The sequence below is a fragment of the Xiphophorus maculatus genome, chromosome 16 (genome assembly GCF_002775205.1).
Source record: "Xiphophorus maculatus strain JP 163 A chromosome 16, X_maculatus-5.0-male, whole genome shotgun sequence".
Classification (NCBI taxonomy): domain Eukaryota; kingdom Metazoa; phylum Chordata; class Actinopteri; order Cyprinodontiformes; family Poeciliidae; genus Xiphophorus; species Xiphophorus maculatus.
Window position 1 is genome coordinate 12,707,255 of NC_036458.1, and position 25,606 is coordinate 12,732,860.

General features: G+C 37.9%; 1 protein-coding gene across 2 annotated transcripts in view; it reads left to right on the forward strand.

Moving 5' to 3' along the window:
• Window positions 1-25,606, forward strand: part of prkar1b (protein kinase cAMP-dependent type I regulatory subunit beta) — a 67,580-nt gene that overhangs the window by 19,297 nt on the left and 22,677 nt on the right. For both annotated transcript variants that reach the window (XM_005809279.2, XM_005809280.2), the window contains 3 exons: window positions 693-784; window positions 19,281-19,342; window positions 22,795-22,841. In XM_005809279.2, coding sequence (XP_005809336.1) covers window positions 693-784; window positions 19,281-19,342; window positions 22,795-22,841 — 201 coding nt within the window. The remainder of the gene's footprint in view (window positions 1-692; window positions 785-19,280; window positions 19,343-22,794; window positions 22,842-25,606) is intronic.

Below are 25,606 nucleotides of genomic sequence, written 5' to 3' on the forward strand. Positions count from 1 at the left end.
TAGTCATATTTGTAGTCCTACAGATGATACAAATGTAGTATTCCTTCATTTGTGTGTGATGTGGCTATGTGTGCACTTGTGTGCATATTGTACACTGTGCAGTGTGGTTGTCTTCATGTGGAGACATCTGTTGCCTTAACTTAATTACAGCCTAACCCCTCCTCTTTCCTAGAATGAAAGGCAAATACACATACTTATACACTAGTCTACATCTCTTTGGTCTTTTAGAAAGACACTGGGTTTATAAAACTTTCTTCCTTTTTATGTTTTCAATATTATTTGTGCTCTCTATAGAATTTTTCTAATTGGCATATGTTAGATACCATAAACACAGAACTCTGTGTTCAGCTGCTTTTTTGTGGCTTCAGATGTTGCTGTTCCCCCCTTTGCCTGAACATGTGCCGCAGAATCTGGGACCAAAAAAAATGCATGCTTTATGAATGATTTCAGGTCTCTTGTGAATTTTTTTTTAAGATCTGTGACTTTTAGTGTTATGACTGAGCAGATGGGCATTCCCAAAAATACTCGGATGCATGTGTGGGATATGTCTTTTAGGGTTTGCCAATGTGCTGCTCTTTAATTACTCATCTTGGTCAGCTTTTGAAGTCAGTTTGCCCTGGTTTGTTTCATGGTTTCACCTGTGCTTTGTTGTTGCTGCCCACTTAACTGCAATTATGTCTTTGTCTATGCAGGTGATTCCTAAGGACTACAAGACCATGACTGCCTTGGCCAAGGCCATCTCAAAGAATGTGTTGTTTGCTCACTTGGATGACAATGAGAGAAGGTACAAAGTCTTTCTTAGCCCAGTGTACGCCAACTTTGAATGAGTTTTGATGGATGAAACTTTGACTTTCTTTTAAATATGTATTAGTGCCATTGTTTTAACCTGGTGACCACTACCTGTCAATGCTGCTTGAGTGTTGAAGACTCAGGCCGAGGAGCTGGGCATTGCCAGAATTAGCCAAGGAAGTGATACATTGATGATTGGGGCAGGGCCCTGTCTGCTTGTATTGCATTATGTTTTTGGTTGATGTAGTAACCTCTCTGGGCAACATGATCATGTTGCATACACTGATATAGCAGTGGTCTAGAGGCTAGTTCGAAGCCAAGAATTATTTCCATTTGTTTTTTAACATAAAGCTGGCAAGCCTCACCAATCCCTCCGTTCTTCATCATCTGCTTGTATTCTTTCATATTCCTCCTCTCTTTAGCCGTCTTCTCATCATGTTTACATCTGTCCCAGCTGGAATAGGATTTCATTGGCGGAGAGAATCCATTATGCCCCATGGAGAGGAAAACACTGGCGCTTTCCTGTTGGCTAGAGCCCACACGGACCAAACCCAAAACACAGTTTTTCCTTTCTTTCATCAGCTGACAGTCTTCAATGCTCCCTTGGCGCTGGCAAGCGTGCCTCTGATTGCCTGTCACTGCCTCTGAAGGAGCCTCGACTGGGCTGCAACATGCGATGAGTCCGGACAGTTTAAAAAACTACGTTGTTGAGTGCTTGACATGGCAGATTACGGGCCCAACAAGAAAAGTACCTAGCAAAAGACGATAAGGCATCGGGTTTTAATATACACAAATCTGTTTGCAATGCCAAGCCATGTAATGCAGTTGACATCATCTCATGAAGCCATGCAAAAAATTGATTTTATTTGACTAGCTGTCTTGTTTGCTTTCTCTAAAAGGCATAGTTAGCATATACCATTAATATCATTCATACAGGAATTCCTTTTGAAAGTTTTGGGTAAACATGCAGTAGGATTTTTAGATGTTCTTTCTTGTTCTGAAGCAGCTTGTGAATCTGGAATCATACTTATGTTATAATAGTACAATATAATATCTATATCAAAACATATAAACCACTGGAAAGAAACTACAGGGGAATGTTGGGAATGCTAGATCTGTAAAAGGTATGATTTCTCCTGCAACATAAGAGGATGGGTGGATGGAACAGACACACAGATGGAAAATGGCTAAATAAATTTATTTGATTGTTCTGCAGTTTTGATCAAATGGCCATGAGATATAATATCTTGCACAGGTACTATCTGACAAAAATGATAATAAAAATTACATTAATGTATTTGAAGACATCAGCTAACTCTGGAAACAAAACTTAGGGTTGCTCATGGAGAGAATTAAAGTGGTTTTCCCAAGCATATTATCTTTTTACAATAATAACTTATGAAGCAGCAAGTTGGCAACTTGTTTTTACTCTTTGTTTTGTTGTCCTTTCTATTCTTTGTTTCACTTGTAGCCATGATAGTATTTTATGACTTTGAGGTTTTCATAAATTCACTGTCAACTTGAACAGTTAGCAGTTATGCTCAAAAGTGTAGACTTTTACAAATGTAAAACAGCACAAATAAACCCAGAGTGCCTGTTGACATGAATCAGTTGGTTTAGAAGCCAAGAATATAACAGAATTGAAAGGCGAAGTTTTGTATAACATGTTACCATGGTGCACAGTTTTGATAATCTGCTGTAATTTAAAATCACAATTACAACGAACCACAAGAGAGAAGCAGAACAAAGCTACAAATTAAAGAATAAGTTGATGCCATCTGCTGTAAGCACTGGTGAAGTCGGAGAGTAAGGGACGTTGACTTTCTCAAGATGTGCCAGTGCTGCCTCTGACTGACGCAGATCAGCAGATGGAGCCGCCTCTCAGCCTCCTACCCTTTCATTTCTGCTCTCCTCTCAGACTGCAAGCAGCTGGCTCTTTGGCTTGTCAGATGTTCTTGCAGATCTGGTGCTAGTGTGTGAGAAGTTAGTGACAGTTGACAATTACTTCTGGTATTAGCTTGTATTTAACATCACAATACTTGTACATTATCAAAATGTCATCTTCTGAAGATCAGTCAGTACATTAGGCAATATAGTCATATGTATTTATATTGTGTAAATACCTTTAACTTGGTACATTTGAAACCAGATATTTATGCACAGTAAATAGAATTGTACTTTAAAAAAACAAATCAGACCAAACTTTACATGTGCTAGGATAGAATTATCATAATTATTTCTATTTGCTAAATACATTAACTTGACTAGGAAGTCTAAACAAGTTAATGTTACTATCCATTCAAACAATTTTTGAAAGGGTGGAAAAGGATAGCATGGATTTGTAATCTTTTAATAACGATAAGTTTTAACCTTTTGAGTGAATTTGAGCCATACGTACAATACTGAGTCAGTTTATGTAAACTTCTGAAATTAAGCCGTTTTCTCTACTCTCACCCTCATTATTCTGGCATTTTGCAAAAAGAAGTAATTGTTATAATTATTACCAATGTAAAACAGGAAAAGTTTAGTCTGATTTAATGTCAGATAGTGAGAACAAAATCATTATTCGTCTCTTTGTACAGCATATCTGAGTATCTTGTTTCAACTTTAGCTCACACAAAGGGAGAAATGTTCTGACTGACAGTCGTGTGTGTTTCAGGCAGCATGTATGATTAGTCAGTCAGCAGTTATGTAAGCTGAGCGCCAAAGATTTGTTCCCCCATTAGCAAACATATTATGCTATCATCCCTTTCAGTAGTGAGCAAGATTAGAAACAATGAAGGCCTCTTTGTTTCTCTGCTGCCTGCAGAGCTCTTCTTCTGCTTTCATTTCTTTTTATGTGGCTTTGTTTCTTCTTGTTGTACTATCCCATCTCGCCATATCTGTCATTCTTAAGCCATTTCATCTTCTCAACTTACTTATCTGCCTTTCTAGGAATTTAGGGACAATGCTAGCAACCTAAGCATTTATTTTAATCACCATGTTTTACAGGACAGCCAGAATTACTTCCTTATGAAATCATTTTGTCACTTCAACTGGTTTGTTTTTTGGTATTATGACTAAGACGTTTAGATAATATGTTATTTTCACTGTGTGCGATGGTATTTTTTTGGTTAGGTAAAGTTTAACCTTTAGTTTTACGTTTGTGCAGGCCTAACAAAATGTATTATTACAGCACAGAGTCATACAGAAGATAATTGATCCAGATGATGAACACATTTTTAGAACATGACCATTAACGTCTGTTTCACAAAGTTCCCCATGTTGACATTCATTGTATTGAACCCTTTTGATTCTTCTTCCTAATAGTTATAGTGTAAGTGTGAAACTAGCTCACATACACTAGCACATAACCAGGTGCACATACCACCATCTCTTCAAAGGACAATATCATGAGGAACTTGTGCACACATGCGCGATGTGTCCACATGCAGGCACACACTAATAAGAACATTCTCAAGTAAGCATGTCAGAATGTTTTCCCAGTGTGTCTGCTCCAGCTGGGAGTGTGGAGTCTTTGATTAACACGCCATTCCATATGTCAAACTTTATGGCCTCAAAGTTTTTGAGCTCCACCAGCCGCATGTGCGCCAATGCGTTGCATGTAGTCATTGCCTCCTCAGCTGCTTGGAAATAAAATGTTGCTGCTTTGCAGACTTTTAATTAATCTGCTTTTATTCACCGTTGGTTCCAGTTTGTAGCATTTATAGTGATCGAAAGGAATGTAAAGAAATATAGAAGTAAAACCTGAGTTTTTTTTTTTTTTTTTTTTAATCTAGGGTTGTAACGGTGCATGTATTTGTGAAACCAACACTCATGGATACATGCATTCTGATGAAAACTACCATCAGTCAAAGGCATCTCATTTATAAGATCATACACACTTGAGTTTTTATTGCATTTTAATGAGTTTCATTGCAGAACATTAGTAGATTAAGATGCATCTATAGCATATGTGATAGTGATAACCAGCTGGAACCTGAAGAACCACTTTCTTCAATTAGTAATGTCCATATCTCCTGTGATAATTTGACTCCAAGAATATTTTTTTTCTTTGAAGGATACATAAAGTTGGCTCTAATGCAGTTTTGCTTTGCTGTTGTCATAAGTTTACATCATATTTAAAAAAATTGTACTATAATCATTAATGTTAAACATTGAATACATATTCTTGTTTAAATTAAAGGGAACATGGACAATAAAGGAAAACTAAAATGAAATAGAAAAGCATGATTAAGAAATGAGTTGACAAACCTTAGGAAAGTTGAAATGTATCAGAGATTGAGGCTTTATTAAAATCTTTAGAGATTTCCATGTATGCTTTGGGGTTTTGTTTGCGGCCTGGCAACAACCGGGTTGATAACGTCACCTTCAGGAGGAAAAAACAGGTGAACTGGCTCAGTGGACAATCTGAATGGAAACTCACAGTCAATGTTTTGGTATTCAGCATACAAAGATCATCAAATACTGTCAACCTTTGCTCTGCAGTTTCTGGCTTTTCACATTGTCTGAAAGCTGAATATTACATACATATCACAGTGTTTGCTCTGTCCTCTTTATTTGTCAATCATCACACAACCTCTGTGGCTATCAGGGAAAGAAAGGCTAAACTTTCCCCTTCTTATTTTCTGCTATTCCCCTGCCCTACATCCGTCACATCTCCCAGTCAGCCTGTCAAAGATTTTGGTCTTATTCCAGGCATTACTTTGGCCTTGAAAAGCTCCTCCAGCTGCTCCCACGTGTAAACAAATCTCTTGTTGGCATGGCTACGCCTCATAATAGATGTTGAAAAGTGGCATATGTATCAGGAAACATCAGTCCAGCGAAGTCGATAGCACATTCTGACCAGACATGCTGCATCAAGTTAACTTTGGCTTCTCTAAACTTTTAGTTGACTGGATCAAATAAGACCAGCTCCATCAGAACTTAATTGTTGCAATAACTTTAAATTAAAAGGTATGACAGCCGCAAATAAGCAAACGCCAAACCATTAGAGAAATCTGTGGTAATCTGTTCATTTTTCAGACAGTTGTTGGTCTCTGCAGTTATATCTGAACATCTGTTAGGATGTTGTTGCCAGCAGACTGAAGGAAAGGCCCGTCTATCTGCTGCCCATTAGCTGCCAGAATGACCTCATTATGACACGCCCTCACAAACATACATACTTTCTCAAGATAAGCTGTAAGCAGGTGTCTGATTTCACATTGTGTCCAGCCACCTGTTGCTGTAAAGATAGAGGTGTACAAAAATTATTCTATCAGAGGAAATTATTTCATAACCTGCACATCTGATTTATGTGTTTAGGTTTCAGTAAGATAAGGAAATGCCCCAGATAAAAGTTTAAAATATTCAGATATCAGGAAGATAGTGAAGTTAGGTGTAAGGCCTCAGCTTCTATACTGTGATGTATAAATAGCCATGTTGTCCAGGTGCAACTTAATTTGCTAGTTTATCTTTTCATCACTTCCCCAAATTAAAACTCATTCAAAATATGTGCTTTGAAATGCTCAGAGGAGGCACTATCACCGCTACATAGATCCTGATGTAAAACTACTTTCTTATCCGACTACAAATTTTGACATGAAATGAGACATCTGATAGTAATAAATAGAGTTCTCAGGGGCGTTGGTTTGCTTTTCTCTACACACCTTGATGATCTCCAGCTTTTCTTGTGATAAAACAAAGACCCATATAAACATATCAAGTTGTCTCCTCCTGCCTGTCTGCAGTCTTCTAATACCCCCATACCACAAACCACTCTTGGGGAATAAAACACACTCTTAAAGCCTTGTTCTCTGTGTCCATATAAACAGTCTGCTAAGCCTGGATGAGGAAATTCTCCTACAAGCGTTAAAAATAGCATTGCAATCTAGTTGCTGCACCCATTATATACTGTAAATATGTTTCGAAATGGAAAAGCATGTGGTTTTGATGTGATCAATGTTGGGTAATGATGGGATTACAGTCTAAATGAGCGTAAATCATTTACTCCCCTTAAGGTATTTCCTTAAGAAATTAGTTTAAAAATGACAGAAAATACTAGACATGGGACAAGAAGTTGGAAAATAGAAACAATGCTATCTTAGGTAAAGAACATGTCAGCATCATTTTCCTTAGTTTTTAACACTGTGGTCGCACATTGTGCATACTGCATATATGCAACACTGCTACGCAAATATTGCTACAATAACTCAACATTACTTAGCATCAGGCAACAGTATAAAGGTTCTGTTTCTGGGCTGAAACAGGCTCACCTTTACATGCAGGATGTTTGAATTAAAATCAAACACATTCCTACGCTCATTCTTAATGAGACTACGTACATTCCAAGCACATTTCTGTAAAGATAATCAACAGATGAAAATTTTCCTGTTGAATTCTTACTTTTTTCCACAGATTCTCCCAATTTGTATATTTCTGGTACTTGACATTCATTTTACATGTCTATGAATGTGTTGAATTTTGACATCCAAGCTCTTTCATTGCCTTTTGCGTGTATACTCTTCAAATCTACATGCTTCTGCATTTAAAAATCAAACTAAATGAAGAAGTTATTCAGTCATTGTAGCTCAAGAGATATAATGTTCACAATGTAATGTATGCAATACTTCACATCGTAAATAATTAAATTCTTTATAGAAAAGTTTTTTTCTAAGATACATAAAGACAAATGTTGTTCAACTTTAAAGTAAAGGTACAGTGATGAAGAGGGATTTGGAAGAGGTGCTGCTTCTTCATCCTGCCTGCTTTAATCCTCTAATTAACAAGCTGAGTAATGAGTTGATGAAGTGACTGATTAGTTGACCCCTGCCCCTTAAACTCTGACCTCTGCACCTTCATCACTAGGCCGTGCAGATTGACGAGGAACATCTTTCGTGTACTGGCGATGGGTGCAGTAATGAATAAAACAAACAAGAGACAAATTTGTTGCTTTATTATTCGTTTATAGAATTATTCTGTGATGAGACAAAGCTACAAAGAGGGTGGGAAGATGGATAGCCCAGCATTTAACCAAATAAGCTATCATTACCACAGCTGATCATTAATCTCTAGAAAAGGTAATGCCTGTTGTTGCTGCCTTATAGCTGTTTTAGTCATATATGGATAAAACAGGTAGCATTTCTCCATAAGTTCTTCATCTGTTGTAATGACATTAAATAAAGGAGTGCATCTATTCAAGATTAACTCGGGCTTTGACTTAGCCCTTTCTCTTGGAGTCGGGGGACAATTTGCAGATTCTCACTTACTAGCAGCACACAGAGAATAGTAAACCGAATGCACAGGAAACAGACAGCAGACATTTCTAAGGGGATATTTGACTACTTTTCTTGTAACTTTCTCCTGCTTTACTCCCACATGCTCTTATGAGTGCTTTTACTGAAAGTCTGGTGGTACTCTTTTTCAACTCTTTTACTATTCAGTACATTCTGTCTTTCCCTTATTTCTGTTCCCTGTCTCTCTCTGTTTCCTGCTCATTCATGTCCGCGTCCACTCTCACCCATTCCCTCCCCCCATACTGATGTATATGCCCCTTGTCTCTGTCCCCTGGATGGCTTTGTGCTGCTGCCACAATGCCAGGGGCCAGGCGGTGAGGTCACTCACCACAGGAGAGCTGCAGGCCTCACTGAACCTCCACCATCCCCACCACCGTCCAGCGCACAGACACCTAACATGCCAGTAGTTTTTACCTCCCCCAGATTGTCCCGTCTTTGATTCAGGTCTAGACAACTTCACCTTAACGCTTACACTAATCATTAGGTGTACATGCAAACATGTCATCAGAAGGCAGGTTGTATTGGGCAAGCTGTATCTGTGTATGCTGTTGAACACGTACTCATATTTAAATTACAGCCAGTGCACACATGTAGACATAACCAAGTATTTAGATAGATTACTGGAAACTTTAGCTCCATATCATTCACCTGCATCAGTTTCTCTGTCAAATCCTCAGAAACAAGTAAGAAGTGTGGCAATATTCGTGTTTGGAATCTCTTTACACCTTTGTATTCTTTTCAAATGCACCCCAAAACTGCACAGAAATATTCTTTTATATTCCTGTGTATGTTTGTAAATTTGTTTTGCAATTTCTTTCTAATTCATATTGTCTTTTTTCTTGCAGTATCCTCCAAAGCTATTCACACCTCTTGAGATGTTCCTTTTTTTAACATCACAACCAAAAACTTCAGTGTATTTTTCTTTGATGACAGGCCAACACAATGTAGTGGAAGTGTAGTGACACATGCAAGGCTGGTTTATCTCTACCACCTTTACCCATCTTGAGACTGAAATTCTCGCATCTATCTTTTCAAAATAGCACAAGCTCAGTTGAATTACATGTAAAGTATCTATGGACATCAGTTTTCAAGTCTTGCCACAGCTTCTCATTTGAAAAGAACTGTAGGTTTGACTTGACCATTTTGAGCTTATGCCATTAGAGACCCAGTCCAACTTTTAAAAATTGCCCAAGAGAATAAATTGCCTCTTGCCTCTTAGGAGACAGTGTCCTAAGAGGCACTGGAGTAAGGAAAGGTAAACTAGGTAGACAACCCATTCTCACTCCCTACTCGTCATATATTTACGCATGGGACGGTCCGTCCTCGTCGCATATTGACGCGCAGGGTACCCCTTTTGCGTCAATATGTGACGCGAGGTGTTTTACCCTATGCCTTACCGTAATTTTTGCCCTAAACCTAACCAAATCGTTGGGTTTTGAAGTGTCGGCAGCGGTTGCGAGAACCCTTCGCTTCAATAATCCACGTAAAATATGTGACCTACCCAAATCGTCAACATGTGACCCTGAAGGACCCTGCCCAAGTCGTCACATATTGACGCAAAGGGGGTACCCTTCACGTCAATATGTGACGCATGGTCAGAAATCGTCCCAACTCGTCAATATATGACGAGTTGGGAGTGAGAATGTGTTGAGGTAGAAGTCACTCATGCTAGTTGTGATCACTTTTATTTCATTTGAATGAATATCCAGAGTAAATCTGCTTCTGTTTCCCTTCAGTGTGGGAACATGATGTTCCTGCAGTCTTTCTGTGTTTTTTGTAGCTCAATCAGGCTCAAATAACAAGCCACACACTGACCGCCATGCATCAGCTGGGGACAGAGCAACGTTGCATCTGACAAAACTGCCAGGGTTGCCCCATGGCCTCCTATTGTATACATCATGTCTGCTTTGTCTATGCTACAGCGATAGGTTCCAGTTCACAGACACAGACAGCAGTCTTGTTAAAGTGTGTTAATTCTCCCATGACTTTCTCGTTGGTTTAATGGTGTCACTCTGTTAGAGTTTTATTTAGGTTAGAGGCGCTCAGTGCATTACCACGCCTGAGGACTTTCAGAAAGGAGCATCTCATGGAGCTTGTATTTCACATTTGTTGCACGTCATCATGTCACCAATGTCTCCTGAAAAAAGTTGTTATTGCTGTGTAAGTCTCTTTTTCTAACATTGAAGGATCACAAATAATTATAACTGGTTAAATTTTTCAATTCACAACTGTACAAAATTATTTAGTAAAGTCATAGATCAGTTTGGAATAAGAGGTAAAATAAATTATCTTTTTTTTTTGGCAGGGTGTGTGCATCAATTCACTCACTGATTCCACCTCTGAATTACTGAAATAAACAGAACAAATGTTTTAGAGTGATAAAAATCAAAGTTCATCCCCCAGCAGGACAATTACTGTAAACAAAACAGCCACTGGGTTAGATCAGGAGTCTCACACTATGGTTTCAGCATCCTGAAACTTGTCTCAGCTTCTGAGAATAAAAATGGCCATGGGGTATGAATACTTCAACCCTCGATACTTTGCCCTCAGTCTTCTCATTTTACTCATTTACTTATCTACGTTTGATTGCCTCTTTGTTTCTTTCCTTCTCAGTTTCAGCATGTAAATGTGTTCCAGGAGGTATGTGTAATGTGCCACATACCTGTGTAAACACCTCGCAGGTCTAATTCCCCACAAAGACCAATTTACGTCCTGATCTGCTTCTTCAACCTTATCCCATTGTAGGTGTTGTCCTCTGTGAGCTGAGAATGACAGGTAAGGAGGAGAGGGAAGAGTTGAAAAAAGAAAAAAACATTTGCCCTCAAGATTGCGGCGTTCCTTGTGATGTTCAGGAACATGTCAGGAAATGTGTTTGTTCTCAAACCAGAGAGAAAATTGAAGGGGATAAAGTTCTTGGCGCATACAGTGCACTTAATATTGTTTGTTTACCTTAACTAAACTTATTCTATTTATATGCTTTGAGGTAAATGCTTTTCTTGATGTCTTCTTAATGGGCAAGGAAGAGGTTTACTCTCTTGTTTTACCTCATTGCAGTGACATGTCTGCTGCAGACACATCAGAGAGGCAGAGGCTTAGTCCTGTCAGCGCCTGATTCAACCTGACCCTTTTTGTCTCTAAGTGGAGGAAGAGCTCGCTTTTTCCTGCCCTGGGGCAAACAACAACAGAGAGCGGGGGGCATTAGGAAAGTGTGAAAATCCCTGATCGCTGAAAATGTGATATGGACTGACTGCATGAGGAGAAAGGTCCGAAATAGGAGAAGAGAAAAAAGAAGTTCTTGTAAAGTTAAGCAACAGCACGGCAGCTTGGTGGCAAAGACAAAAAAACAGAAAAGGGAGAGGAAACCAGAGGAGAGGCAGCAGGATGGGGCCTGCTTGTGATGTTTTTAGTGCTTGTAGGCTGACATCATGGCTTCACCAGCAGGTGGTGTGTGCTGGATCACAGGTGGGGATGTAAAACAGGCTTGTCACTCTTGATACATGCAACAATGCGTTAAAAGAGAGCAGAGTCTGGACTTATGTCATCACACAGCTACTAAGATAATTTATCACATTATATAAGAGAACATGAGATGCAAATCAAATTTGGATCTGGCACCAATTACATATCTTAATATCTTTTTCTTCTGATAGATAAAATCTTTCTTACAGTGCCTTTTCTGCACATGTTAAAAGGGCTTTTCATCCTTTAGGAAGCTGGAAAGGCAACCAGAGGTGATAAGATAGTTATTAGTCTTCTTGAGGTTGTTATTGGCAGGTTTGCAGGGTCCAAGATGCTCAGTCTGGTATTTTATTTTGGGGCTCCTGATTTAACTTAGGCTCAAAGGTTCGAAGAAGGCTACTGTGTGAGTTAGTGTACAATTCACTACTTGCTCTCCCCACCTGAACAGGGACCCGTTTAGTAAAAAATTAAATATGTTAAATGTTTTGTCATTGTTGTATTAACAGCTCTATACTATATGGAAAAGGATGGAAAAGATAATAGAGTATAGTGTGTTAGCACACTATACACCATCCTTTTCCACTGTTGTGTTTTTGCATCCTTGTGTCCTTGCTTTCTTCCGTGCCTATGTCCTGGCTCATGCTGTTCTTTCCTTCGTTATGTATTTCCTTCCTTTCTCAATTTCTCATATCCCTTCTTCTTTCTTTCCATCTCTTGTGCTTTTTTACCCCTTTGACTTTCCTCCCCTCTTTCTGTCCTTTCCATGTGTCCTTTTTATTTCTTCCATTTGTCTGCCTGTTTTTGTGTCTTTCCCCTTTTTCTTTCCTCCTATGTTTTGCTCTTCCGTTTTCTTTTTTTTATATCTAGGCTCAAATCCTTGTTCTTTCATGTTCTTCATTCTTTATTTCTTTCCACCTTTCCTTCTACCCTTGTGTCCTACCTTCACTCCTTCCTTTACGTCCTTCCTTCGATACATTAATGTCCTTCCTTCTAGTCTTGCTAGTACCATGTGTAAACGGCACGTGTTTTATAGGTGCTATAAATTCTTGGTGAATGTTTTTATTTTATAACACAAAGAACTCAGAAGGATCAAAAGCTGAGTTTAAAAAGGTTTGGCATTTTTCTATGAAAAATAGGAACTATGTTCTATTAACAGTAACAGCTGTTTTAAATATTTCAGATTTCTATAAAATTGGAGTTAGTTTAAATTTACTTTAAGAAAGTGGCCATAAACTATTCCATTTCATATTATTATGAAGTAACAACTAATTTGTCATTTAATATGCTATGTGGAAAAATTAATTGGAAATAAAACATGCATAAAGCACAAATCAGAATATTTTGCTTTTATTTGGGTTTTTTTTCAGATGGCTTTTGTTAAAAGATAAAAGAAAACTTTAACGACTTATGCTAAGTAAAGTATGAAATAAAGTAGCCAGAAGATAACATTTGTTCTTAGTTTTCTATCAACTATATTACGCAAGGTTTGGCACAAATGACATTTGTTTGTTTAGCCTTTAAAGAGCAAAAACCTCCCACCTTTGCTTTGAAAGTTATAAGATCAAGCAGCCTCACCAGTGACAGCGCTTAATGTGAAATAAGCAGAACCACCAGCTCTATAATCTGGTTTAAATCCTTGTTCAGCAGCATCTCCCCACATGCCTGCGTATGCCTGATTCCCCATGGTAACCAGTCATTGCGCTGGTTTAACTGATGAGCTTCTGGAGATTAGAGCCCCTGTGCTATCCTACAACATGCTTGTTTTCGTGAAGTTGTAAATAATCTGTCCTGTTTTCAAAGGATAAAGATCACTATAAAACTGTACTGGTGTAGTTGTTTCATTCAGGTCACAGTTCTCCAAACACACTGCACATTCCTCACATCTTTGTTTGGTCAGCTTGGTTGGCTGATATCTTCCACACATCATTATTGTGCCTAACTTCACTGAAAACTGGAGAACACTCTTTGTAGCTCATGGAGCTAAAAATAAGAAACCTTTTCATAAAGCAGTAAAGCTTGCTGAGAACTTGAATGCAACCATTCTCAAACATAAGTTTACACTACCTAATTTGAATGTAAATTGTAGCAGTTTATGAAAGTAGTATGGCACATATTTAAGTAAACAAAATTGCTTTTATGGACCTGATTCATTAATAACAAGTACAACATCCAAATTTGCTCTGTTAATTTGTGCTATAATCACCCTCATCTTAGTTTGGCATTTACAGCCATTATCTATCGTCCATGTCCAGGGTAGCCTAAATAAACCCTATTGATGTTAACTTAATGCAGCTTGTTTCCTATCTGACTTTCTTTTTGTCTATGAGTTGGTCTGATCATTGCGGTGCCTGTCATCAGGTTTAAGCAGGCGTTCAGAGGTCACACAGTTCATAAGAGCGAAAGCACTGGCCCTCAGGTGCTCTGACTTTGCCACACACATCCTGAGGCACATGTTCACACGTTAAGACAGCAGGATGCATTCAGGTTTACACCCCTATAAACAACAAGAGCCAGATGTGTGGCTCTCTGGCCTTCGTTTTATATTAAAACCTCTGTTTATAGGGATGATACAGAAAAGCAACAGTTTATTTCACTGTTTAAACTGACTCTCAGGTTGCAATTTATTAAGAAGGGTTTTTGTAGGGTCGAGGTCCAAATCCACGGGAATTAAGTATTTTTAAAAGTGAAAGTTGCCTTTCTCATGTTCTTTTCTGGACATCCTTTTCCATCCATGTCTTACTGGTCCTTATCAAGACAAATGTCCATCTCTAAACCTTAAGGACCAGCTCTTATTATTAATAGAGCCTCTTCCATTGTATGGAAGATGTACTAATAGGACTATTACAGTGGAATTGAAATATGAAACCAGTTAATCTTTAGTTTATAGTCTGCACTGTGCAGTATATGGTAAGGCGTCTAAAATGGCCTAAAATAAAAATCAAATTATTTGTCTGGACATGTACTCTTAGACAAATCTGAAACTCTATGAGAAAATTATAATATTGTCATCTACAGTACTTTCGTAGTCTCATTTGCAACTGTTTTCTCTCTGATGCTTTTGTATTAGAAACTGTTCCATATATATAGTTTCAGTCAGCTTTATTTTAATAACTGGTAAAGATTTGGTCTTAGAAATAATGGTAGGACAATTTTTATGCATGAATAATGTGAAACTGTGTCTATTGGCTAATCCCCATGTACAAGTAATTGAATGAATTAATTTTACATCTGGAAACGATAATCATTTCAGACTATTCATAGTTCTGGTGTTCTTGTCCATAGAATTTGAGATGGATGAATGAAAGACGTTTTTTTTTAAATCCCATGATTTAAAGTAAGAACAATGAAGAGGTAATCTCTTCTTATTAGTAATGCCATCAGCCTTACAAATTATGTTGATGAAGAAAAATTGTATTAGCTGAAATCTTGTGCTGCTAAACATCATTTCACTCTAGCTTTGACAACAATTGTGTTAAGACAGCTTGATCTCCTCTTCTGCACTGTAACTCCACACAGGTAGACTTGTGTACTCACACCAAGTCAAATCCAAACCGATAAATCCCTTGATTTGTGTGAACATAACAATGTACCTATTTTCTTGTTAACTTTATTCTGATAAACAATTGCTTAAGAAATGGACTGTAGTTGTGATTTTTGTTTTTACCATTTAACACTCTTTGCATAGTCCTGAGTGGCAGTATAAAAGCAAGGGGCAGTAGCCCCATAATGATTTCTTTTTCTTTCTATGTGTTGGTCTCCAGAATGAATAGGACCGCGTGCCGCAAGCTTTTATGTCATAAATATTTCCACGGAATTATTCAACGCTTTGTAATTATTTCTTTCTCATCTCCCTATTTTCTGAGCATTTCACTCTCTCTTTGTTAATGTTGGTATCTGTCTATGTGTGAGGACGTTGTTGCATGTGGTTACTTGAAAGGTCATATAACTGAAAATGCAATTTGAAAGCACAATGATTGCATCTACACAAACAGCATGGCTGAAGGTGGTGTGAGTTGGTTGTTCCATGTGGGTAACTTTGGCTTGGTGAGCACAGACTTAAACTGGACATTAAACTGCAGCTCTTAGTCAGCTCTCGTAAAGCTGTTTTCCAGCGAACCATCACAGGCTATACAGTTTTTTTTTATACCTCCACTTATCAGTGGAAGTCTAATTTATGTTTGCTTGGCCATATTTGTGAATTAAGTCGAGCCTTAAATGTTTTGCTGACTAATCACAATAGCTGCCAAACAAATATTTGCATGGAGTTGTGTGGTATTCATGGTAAGCTGCCACTTAGGTTGTTGAGAATGTGCAGAAAGCTCTTGATTTTGGATAAAGTGCAGTAAAGCAGGCTTTTTTAACATTCCTATCTTTCTGAGGTATTGGAAAAAACAGCATGTAGGAACATATAAACCACAACAAGATGTTTCAAAGTTACCACATTAATAAAAGATGCACTTCTTTTACTGCTTTCGTTCTATATGTACAATATAGACAGCTTTGTTTGTTTTCGTTCTCCGGTGGAACTTCTCAAATCTCAGCCCATCGCCTTTTGCTTGGAATTGTTTATGCTGGCAAAACAAAGATTATTGTGCAGAATCGGCACAATCAGCACAATGAATTGGAATCAACAGTGGCAGTGAAAATTACTCCTTCAGGTCTTCATGGCATAAACACAGCCAAACCAGTGGCATGTCGCTGCCAAGCTGAGACACGGCCTGAAAAACAGGGAAGTTCCCAATACGCGGTGAGACTGTTGATTGTTCTGCTTATTACAAAATCTCTTCCACCCAAACGGACTGATGAGTCTGGATTGGCTGCTTTAGTCAACATTCTGCGGGTCATTTAGAAACCCAAAGAACAGGCGGCACGCTGCAGCGTCAAAGAGCCTGTTTGGTGCTAATGGAATAATGGCAGCGCTGTTTGTTGACACAGTAATGTAAAAGATAAGATGTTTGATGCTGAAGAAATAAACAAGAGAGACTGGAGGAGGGTGGCGGGGTAGGAGGTGAAGGAGCGAGAGCGGCTGTCACTGCCAACCTGGAACAACAACAAGCAATCCAGCCACAATAAGCAAGCCTGATTAGACTTCATTAATGACTGAAATGCCCCGAGCTAAAAATTATATTATGAGTGTTGCAGAACAATAATAAGCTATTGTGGAGGGCAAAGATAAAATGTTCCTGTCCCACACTTGTTGTAATATGCAAGTTGCAACTGGAGGTAACAGTATTTTTGTCTGGCACTATGAGTAGCTTCACAATTTGCACATTTTTAAATTCTTAATTAATTAGTCCTTAATGCCATCATGCACACACTGTATGTTTGAATTTGGTAATATATGATTTGTGCCCAGGATTTGTTCTTGTGTGTGTCAAACACTTTACACAGGTTGCAGATTGGGATGAACTTCGTAGCCTCACTACTGCCATCACCATTTTTTGCTAGGTGCCTTTGCCTCCCTGCCTTTCTATCCGTCTCTGTCTCAACAGCACATTCATTGTTGGTTGAGTTACTCTGCCTTTTCATAAGGTCAGGCGGGGGCAACAGGTAGCGGAAAGGACAAGATTAATCACTTCATCTAGGACACATGGAGCGGGGGAATGGACTGAAGGGTGGGGAGTAAAATGTGGGGCAGAAATGAATCAAAGGGAAGAGCAGGGGGGCATTCAGAGGGTATAGGAAGGGAGAAAGGTGACTGAGAATAGAGAGATGGGTAGAGACAGGGGGAAGTAATTACCATCATGACTTTCTTTGTTATACTCACTGATGCATACACTGAAGGGATGCAGAGAGGTGGGACATTGAAAGAAAGGTGGTCAAGTGTAAGTACTTAAAGTCAGGTTTGGTTTTCTTTGTTGCTCTTGCAGTTTATTGGTGACACACTGTCGATCGCCCAGATTAGTTTTGCGTTGAAATTTATTGCCAGTCATACAAAAGGGAACATGACCCTTGTCTGGCCATTTATGGTCCTGGTTTTATCCAGAACATCGTTGTTTCTACTGACTTTATTTTACTTTAAAAATGAATCATTTCGGCTCTTCTTCCCTCAGAACAAATGAAGAATGTGAAGAATGTTGGTATTACTGTAAGCTTGTGGTGCTTAGGTATCTTATTGAGTGATGTTGAGTTTCAAATGGGCCAGATGAGGAATGATTCTAGTTACCAGCCTTGTTCTCAATTTAAAAAAATAAATAAATAAAACTTAGTTTTTATCTTTAGCTGAGACCTGAAACTGATTGCTTCCAAGCTCCCTGCTCAAGCAGTCGCACCAATCACAGGTGGTCACAGATGTGAGGAGAACTGATGGCAGACCTGCAGATGTTGCTCTGACTAATCCCCATCAAAGTGTTCAAGCTCTTTGCCATCTTGCCATTTAGGACTTTTTCATCAAAAATGCCTGTCTACAGGTTTGTTGTTATTGTCCCAATGTGTGTTAATAGTGTGCTGACATGCAAAGCTTGCATTCATTTGATGATTTCTTTACATGTTGTATGGTGGTTGTGTATCTTTTTATTTTGGGTTTCCGCACTTCAAAGAGCAAGCATGATTTTTTTGTGCATGTGTAAGTGTTTCCTCCAGTGCGTGCGGGGGTGCATTGGCGTGTGTTTGTGTGTGTATGTGAGTCAATGACCAGCTGCAGTGCACTGGGCTTACCTGTGGGTGTATTTGGCTGAAATCCACTTTCTTAAGTCTGTTTTCTATTCTGTGTCACATAAATAAATACCAGCATGGTACGTTCCCTTCCAAACCACTCATTGACATCCTTAGATCTCCATGTAACAGCTGTTGACATATAGTTATTTTTTTCCCTGTGTTTTATGTGTATTTTGTGTGCTGCAGGTTAAGAAGCATGCAGTTATCCCTCTCCCACACATTATTTTGTCCAAACCTGAGTGTTTTCATAGGCTATATGAACTCAGATTCAGACATACTGGCTTAAACATGCACATTCAATGAAACACACACACACACATAGAGGCATAACTCAGAGCAAGCTCAAACTTGCCCCAAATTCACTGTAGTTTTTGTAAGTCTTTGATATAATTGATCTTAACTAAGATCAATTATATCAAAGACTTACAAAAACTACAGTTTTTTTTCTGTATTTTTTTTTCTATAAGACAAATGGTATGCAACTGATTAGGTAGAAAAAGTACACCCTGGAGGGGGGAGACACCCAGAGAGGAGGATAATGTCTTTTGTCCCATCACATTCTAATCTTCTGAGGCCTCATGCATTTAAACTGTGCGATTAGCAGCCATCTAACAGGCGCTTTTACCTGGCGGAATGGAGCAGAAATCTGGTGCTTGGGTTCAACTGTCATTTTGTTTGTTTTTTTCTGTTCCTCTGAAGGAAGATGCTCTCAGAGATACGAGCTTTGATCATGAGCTGAAACAAAACAGCCATAAATCGGCCCACGTACTGTACCTGTATTGTGCAGAGATCCAGACTAAGTGGCTGAATCGTTTGACTGCCTTTGATGGAATTCTCATATGACAACCATAACAACTTATTTCACAAATGTTCATTCATGAATTGTGAAATTGTATTTGAGTGTTTTTTTTTATCCCTTTAACTGGGGACAGCATGTATTTGGTTGTATTCAGAGAATGATGAAAAACATTCATGTTGCAAGTTTATGATGCAGTTTTGAAAGTATTGCATATTTAATTTATAATGAAATCAAGAAATACAATGTAAAGAATGAAAGCATGTGTGCTTTAATTGTTTCCTTTTGTTCCTGTTTCTCTGCAGTGACATATTTGATGCCATGTTCCCTGTCACCCACATTGCAGGGGAAATAGTTATCCAACAAGGTTAGTACAAACAATTTGATTAGAAAAAATTGTGTTAAAATATGGTTTTGTATGATATGTTGAGAACATTTGTATATGTGACTTGCAAAAGTATTGTAACTCTGGAACTTTTTAATGTTTTGTCATGTTGGGATTTTGTGGGATGAATGAAAACAAATCAGTGAATAGTTGCGGACATGTTGAAAGCAGGGTTAGGTAATAAAGAAATATTCTAAACTTTCAGCATCTCATAGATTGTTATCAATGATCTGAAAATGGATAGATAATGGCACACCTGAAAACTTACCGAAACATGGCCACCCACCCAATTGACAGGATTACGCAAGAGTATAGTGATACAGCCCAAATGGGAGAGTCTTTAAAGAAGATATTTATCGGATTTATCAAATCTGTTTTTATGAAAGTTGGATAAAGGAAAACCACTTTTGAAAGAAAGTCAGAAGACATGCACGTATTGAAGGCTACTGCAAATGTTCTGCCTTCTACTGTAGTCTCTGACTCCAGACTTAAAGCAGGTTAGGGGATCCGTAAGATGTAGCAGATGAATATGAAGATGGGTTTTCTTCCACAAACATTCAGCTGGTGGAAGTAAAAGTAAGGAAATAATATGCATAGAAGTTTACCATTAAGTTTGATTCATGTAGCACCTTCCAGACAAAACTCATTGTTTCACAAACAGAAAAATTTCAACAGATTAAATTAGACATGATTTGTGGTTGTAATGTAAAAAAACTTGAAAAGTTAAAGGGATGTGAAAACTTTTGCATATTTGATGTACTTCCCTTAATTTGTTCTTTTAAATCACTAAATTCTAATAAACAATATGATTGAAGTTTTGACTAAATTAGGATGACAACTGGTGTTGAACAATGTACAGAATCTATTTTGCTGCTAGCTCCTTGATATGATAATAGATGACCTATTATCATAAACTTGAACCACTAAACCACTTAAATAGAAAGGAAGCAATTAAGACACCACAATTTTACTGATTATCCACAATAGATTTATCTCAAAGTATACATCAGTTGCACTGCCACCATTGGCCATGTTTATTTTATCCTACCACTCCCTTTTCCCCTCATTGCCCTATTCACACATTCCTCTCAAACATGCATCACTTTGTCCCTTTGCTCTGTTTTACAGAGAAACCTCCACAGTAGTCATCCCTAGACTTGGAAGAAAAACAGACCAGGAGAACCAGACTGCATGTTTTCCTGTATTTCCCTCTCTGAAGCTCCTATCAAACACAGACATTTAATCATATATTTTTAAAACTCCAAAAAAACACACATTCTTGAAAAGCCTCCACTTTAGATAATGTCATGTTAACACCTGCACAAAATCACCTAGTGTTACAGCTGTAGAGCACTCAAAAAAAAAAAAAAAGCCACCGGGAAAAAAAAAATTAAATTCATAAACAGACACTAAGTGAAGGATAACTGCTGGTGCCTCCCACCTACTCTTAAAACAGCTTTCGGGAGTATATCAGCCCTAATTTGGCGATAATAAGTCTAGCTTACTATGCAGGGCCCCCCGACCCAGACAACCCATTGTTATATACACCAAGAGTGTGATGTATAAAGTGCTGATGTCATAGCTAGTGTTTGGACTACTGTAGAGCTTCAACAAAACCTACCTTACTACTAGCTACTTATGCACTATATAAACCCTACCCAGGATTAAAAAATAAAGCTATGTATTGCACTATTTTTTTTATTTTTACTAGATTGGGATGCTAGCAAAATTGTTAAATGCAGCATGTTTATAGAGGACAGATATTAATCAAAATTTCAGTAGTATTATGACTTCTGTATCAATATGTCAATTAATACGCACACTAATAAAGCTGCATATAGTGAGCTATAAGTTGCTTGTGTCATTGGAACGTGCATGTTTTTCAATATCAATAAACGCAATACGATTGAAACATACTACTGCTGCTACTTAACCAATTATTCTCTTAATATTATTCTGCTAAACCACTAATATTGGTACTCTGGGTATAACAACACCTTGGGGACCAAAGATATAACCCATGTTGTCCTTTGGTTCAATATCAGTATATATGAAAATTAATCTATTGAAACAAGGCCACATGAGGTATCTCAGATTGTGTGAGGACGTACATCTGTGTGTGTTTGTGAGCGCAAGTTCTGGTTAAATATTTGCCTGCACTCTCAAGTGAAAGACACAAAACAAAGACCTGGCCACCAAAGTGATAAAAGACAGGAAGAGTACAAGAAAAGACAGACACAGTTAGAGGAAATTGAAAGAGGGATAGATGAGATGAAAGAGAGAGAAAGAAGAAAAATTATGGCAGGGCCACGTTGCAGCAGGTTTGTCAGAATATGTGTGTGCGCATGGCTCTTTAGGGTCTTTTCAGGGGTAGGCTTTCAGACAGACAACGAACATTTCGTGTGACAAATAGGGCACTATGATTAATGAGTCCTCCAATCCTCTCTGAATTAATTAGCCATGTGAACTTCTGTGAACTTTACTCACATGGTCCTCTCCACACTTTAAGTCTTCAGGTAAACTTAGATCAAAAATACACTCAAAGTTGCATCTTTACTTGTGCCAAAAGGCTGCAGTTATGTATATACGTCTCATTTACTCACTTTGCCTACTTTTTCTTCTAAATTTAGTTATGTTTTACTGTTTTTGTTATCCAGAGATGCTTTTAGAATATATCAATCACATACCCCATTCATGTCTTTGAGAGTTTACCTTAAAAGCACAGCTTTTTTATGACAGTGAGGCAAATAGACCACATTTTATGGATTGAATGTTGCTTTTAAAGTATAAATATAGTTTTCAGTAATATAAAGACCATAATGAATGAAGCAACCACCTGTAGTTAAGCACTGTTCTCTTCCAACCCACTGAGGTGTTAAAGCTTTGCATGTTCAGACACTTATGTTTCAAAGTTTCCGCTATTAAACCAAAGTAATGAATACTGTCATTGCTGCAACTTTCTGCTGGCAAGAGCACATTTGCACAAAGTTATTGCCATGGCCTATGAAATACGTATTCTCAATATGGCAGTAGCACTTTTAGCACTACCCAGAAGCTCGAAGCCATTTTATTTATAAGGACCTAAAGTACTGGAACTGTTCTTTAATTTGTTTTATTTCTTTTTGGAAAATAAACAAATCAGACAGACCTTCAATTTTGCATTGTTATTATTTTAAGAGTGAAGTTATTCGTGTCTTTTGGTATGTTTAAACCATTTTAGTTTAAAATTATAGCTCAATTTGGTAGTAAGATTGAGTATTACTGAAACAAGTCTGCATTTGAATCCAGTCCAGACCTACTCCTATCTAATATATAATTCAGGATTTATTTGTCAAGAACCTTTTGTAGGAAATAATGAAGTAAGCTAGATTGCATGCCTGTTAGTTATTTTCTTTATTGTTATTAACTAATGATTCCTCCTCTCTCCTTTTCAGGCGATGAAGGAGACAACTTCTATGTGATTGACCAAGGTGAAGTGGATGTAAGTGTCTGGCACACACAAACACACAACCCCAAGCAAAAAGCTGCTGTCTTCTGTCCGAACAGCATGAACATGTGGCTGAATGGTGATAAAATATCTACATAAACATGTCTGATAATGTCTAAATGTCTTTGAAATGTTGAGGTTAATAAAACAACCTAACAAATATTGTCTTTAATGTCTTAATTTAGGCTAAATTTTGGTAGGCTGTTTGCCCCACTGTTAAATTTAACATATTTTTTACACACTAATTAGACACACTAGTTAGATTTTTTTTTATCTATTTCCAAAACTCTAATATTTTTTTGTTTAATAGCTTTTATGCCGTGAATGCATGTAAGAGACTAGTCACTTTTAGATAGGTTTATAGTAATATTTAAATTCTTAAAACAAGTGTAGCTCTAATATTAGCGATTAGTGCAGCTACCATTGCAAAAACAGCAGTCATGTGTGTTTGTAGAGAATGCAGATCTTTACATTGTGTCAAAAATTTCCAACATGTGACATGTCCAGTGACAAACAAAGCTTAAAAATTCAAAATGTTGCATTGGACCTTTTGCTGTGATACATTCACCCTTCCTGTTATCTGTTGAAAGGCATGCTCTCTTTCAACCATTGTTGAAAATACAGCTTTTTCTAAATACCTTTTGTATTTCTGTGTGTCCTCTCACTTTGTCAATTCTTCTGATATTAAAAGAAAAGTAGACAAAAAATATATTTGAAGGTATTCTAGTTGGAACTTTACCAGTGTGAATTTCCATTCCACTGTTTTTAGATAGTTTGTAAAACCTGACCTGATTTAAGAAACCTTACTTCTCCAGTCATGTCAAGACAAAATTGCACCCCTACAGATGGGCTGGTTTGTTGAGCTGCCCTCATGTTTTGTCCTCTTCAAAGTCTGGTTCTGGTCTGATGACAATCTGAACATGGCGCTTCAGAGGTGAGCGCCCCGTGACGGTTCCCAAATTGAGAAGATCTATTGTCTTTGCGAGCCTGACACCAACCGATAGACATAAGTGGAGAGATAAAACAGGAGCTGATGGAAAGTTAAACAGGAAGTGACCTTATCAGCTTACAGCAGTGACCAAAAAAAAAAAAAGCTGGATAAGAGAAGAGAGGCAGGTTGGTGAGTTTTTTTAAGGTTTCCAACATCAGGAATCCATCCTAAATTGAAAGTAGGAAGCAAAGCCCTGAGATGGTGCCTTGTTACAACCACCACAATTTAAATAGCTTCTAATCTTCCTATTTTGACTGGCATTGTTTCAGATTGTCTTATTGATGTGATTAGATAAGTACCGTAATCTAAACTATAGTGAGATTCATGTGAAAGAGAAGTAAGCCACAATTGTGCACAAAACATCATTCAGTTTTTTGTTTAAGCGTAAAGTGTATTTAGATAGAAGATAAGGACTTAAGTAGAAATTTGATTATTACTCTTGTAAGATATCGTGCTCAACAGGAACTGTTTCAACGCTGTCTCTGGTTTCTGTCAGGCAGACAAGGACATGATGAAGCCATATTAAACCCATTGAAACATTGTTATGTGCAAAAGTCTTAGTGCACTTTAAAAGTAGCCTGGAGAAAGGGGCTTTTTTAAAAAATGTTTTGAATACATTTAACCATGAAATTCATATTGAGATTAAAAACTTCATTGTCAAGTGAGTCCTGACCAAGAGGCAGCAAGGGTTACACAATAATTACAACTAGTAACACAATTAAAATGCCTTACAAATGATCATTAAAAACAGTCACAATTTAAGAAAGTCATCTCTAGTGCTCTCAGTCTGGACTTAAAAGTGCTCAGTGAATCATGTTCACTAAATTTCCAGTCTGTTTGCAACATGTTCCATGTGGCTGGAGCTGATTTGTCCACCCAGAGAACATGTCTCACTGTTTCTCAGTCCAGTGGTGTTGTCCTATTCACCAGTCGGAGACTTTGCCTTGCACCTGATGATATAAGGTTAGGAAACAGCTGCTTGGCCTTGGAAGCCACTACATGAAGCACTCTACAGACTGATCCTGAGCTAATCCAAAGCCATATTTGAAACGATATAACCACTGATCTCATTGGAGATGTTTTTAACTCTTGTGTTCCCAGTTGCTTCAACTTTGCTATAATAACACCAACAGTTGAATTTGGAATATTTAGCTGTAAGAAAATTTTCTACTGCGGTTTCACAGTGCACTGTAGGAAACTAAAATTCACTGACCTATACTTTCACAAATGGTTGTACAAGCAGTTTGCATACTAATCAGCTGGATTCTACACATCTTGTCATTGTGGAAGTGATTGGAACACCTTGATCATTTGGCTGTGTGAGCCTATACATTTAACATTATAATCTATAAAGAAATTTAAGCATGATTTAAAACATTAAAAATGTTCACCACAAATGTGAATTATATAGTCAAAATTTCTCCATGCTGTGCGTTTAGACTTCTTTCCATAGTTTTGATTTCCATCTTTTGCATTTTATTTTAACATATCCCGAGCTTAAATTATCATATTTCCACTTGCTCCTAAAGTTTTCCATGAAGTTTTGACTCAACAGCTGCAGCATCCCACAGCTGCAGCTTTACTCTGCTCTGCCTTGATTGCTCCTCCTTCGATGTGTTAAACCAGATGTGTCCTGCTCACCACTGAATCTGCTCCCACAGACTCTTTTCTGCCTGCACCCAAGCTGTGGGAAGACTATCCTCAAGCTCACCTCCCTCCATTGCCAAACCTCGCCCTCTTCTACATCTATTTCACCTCATCTCCCTCT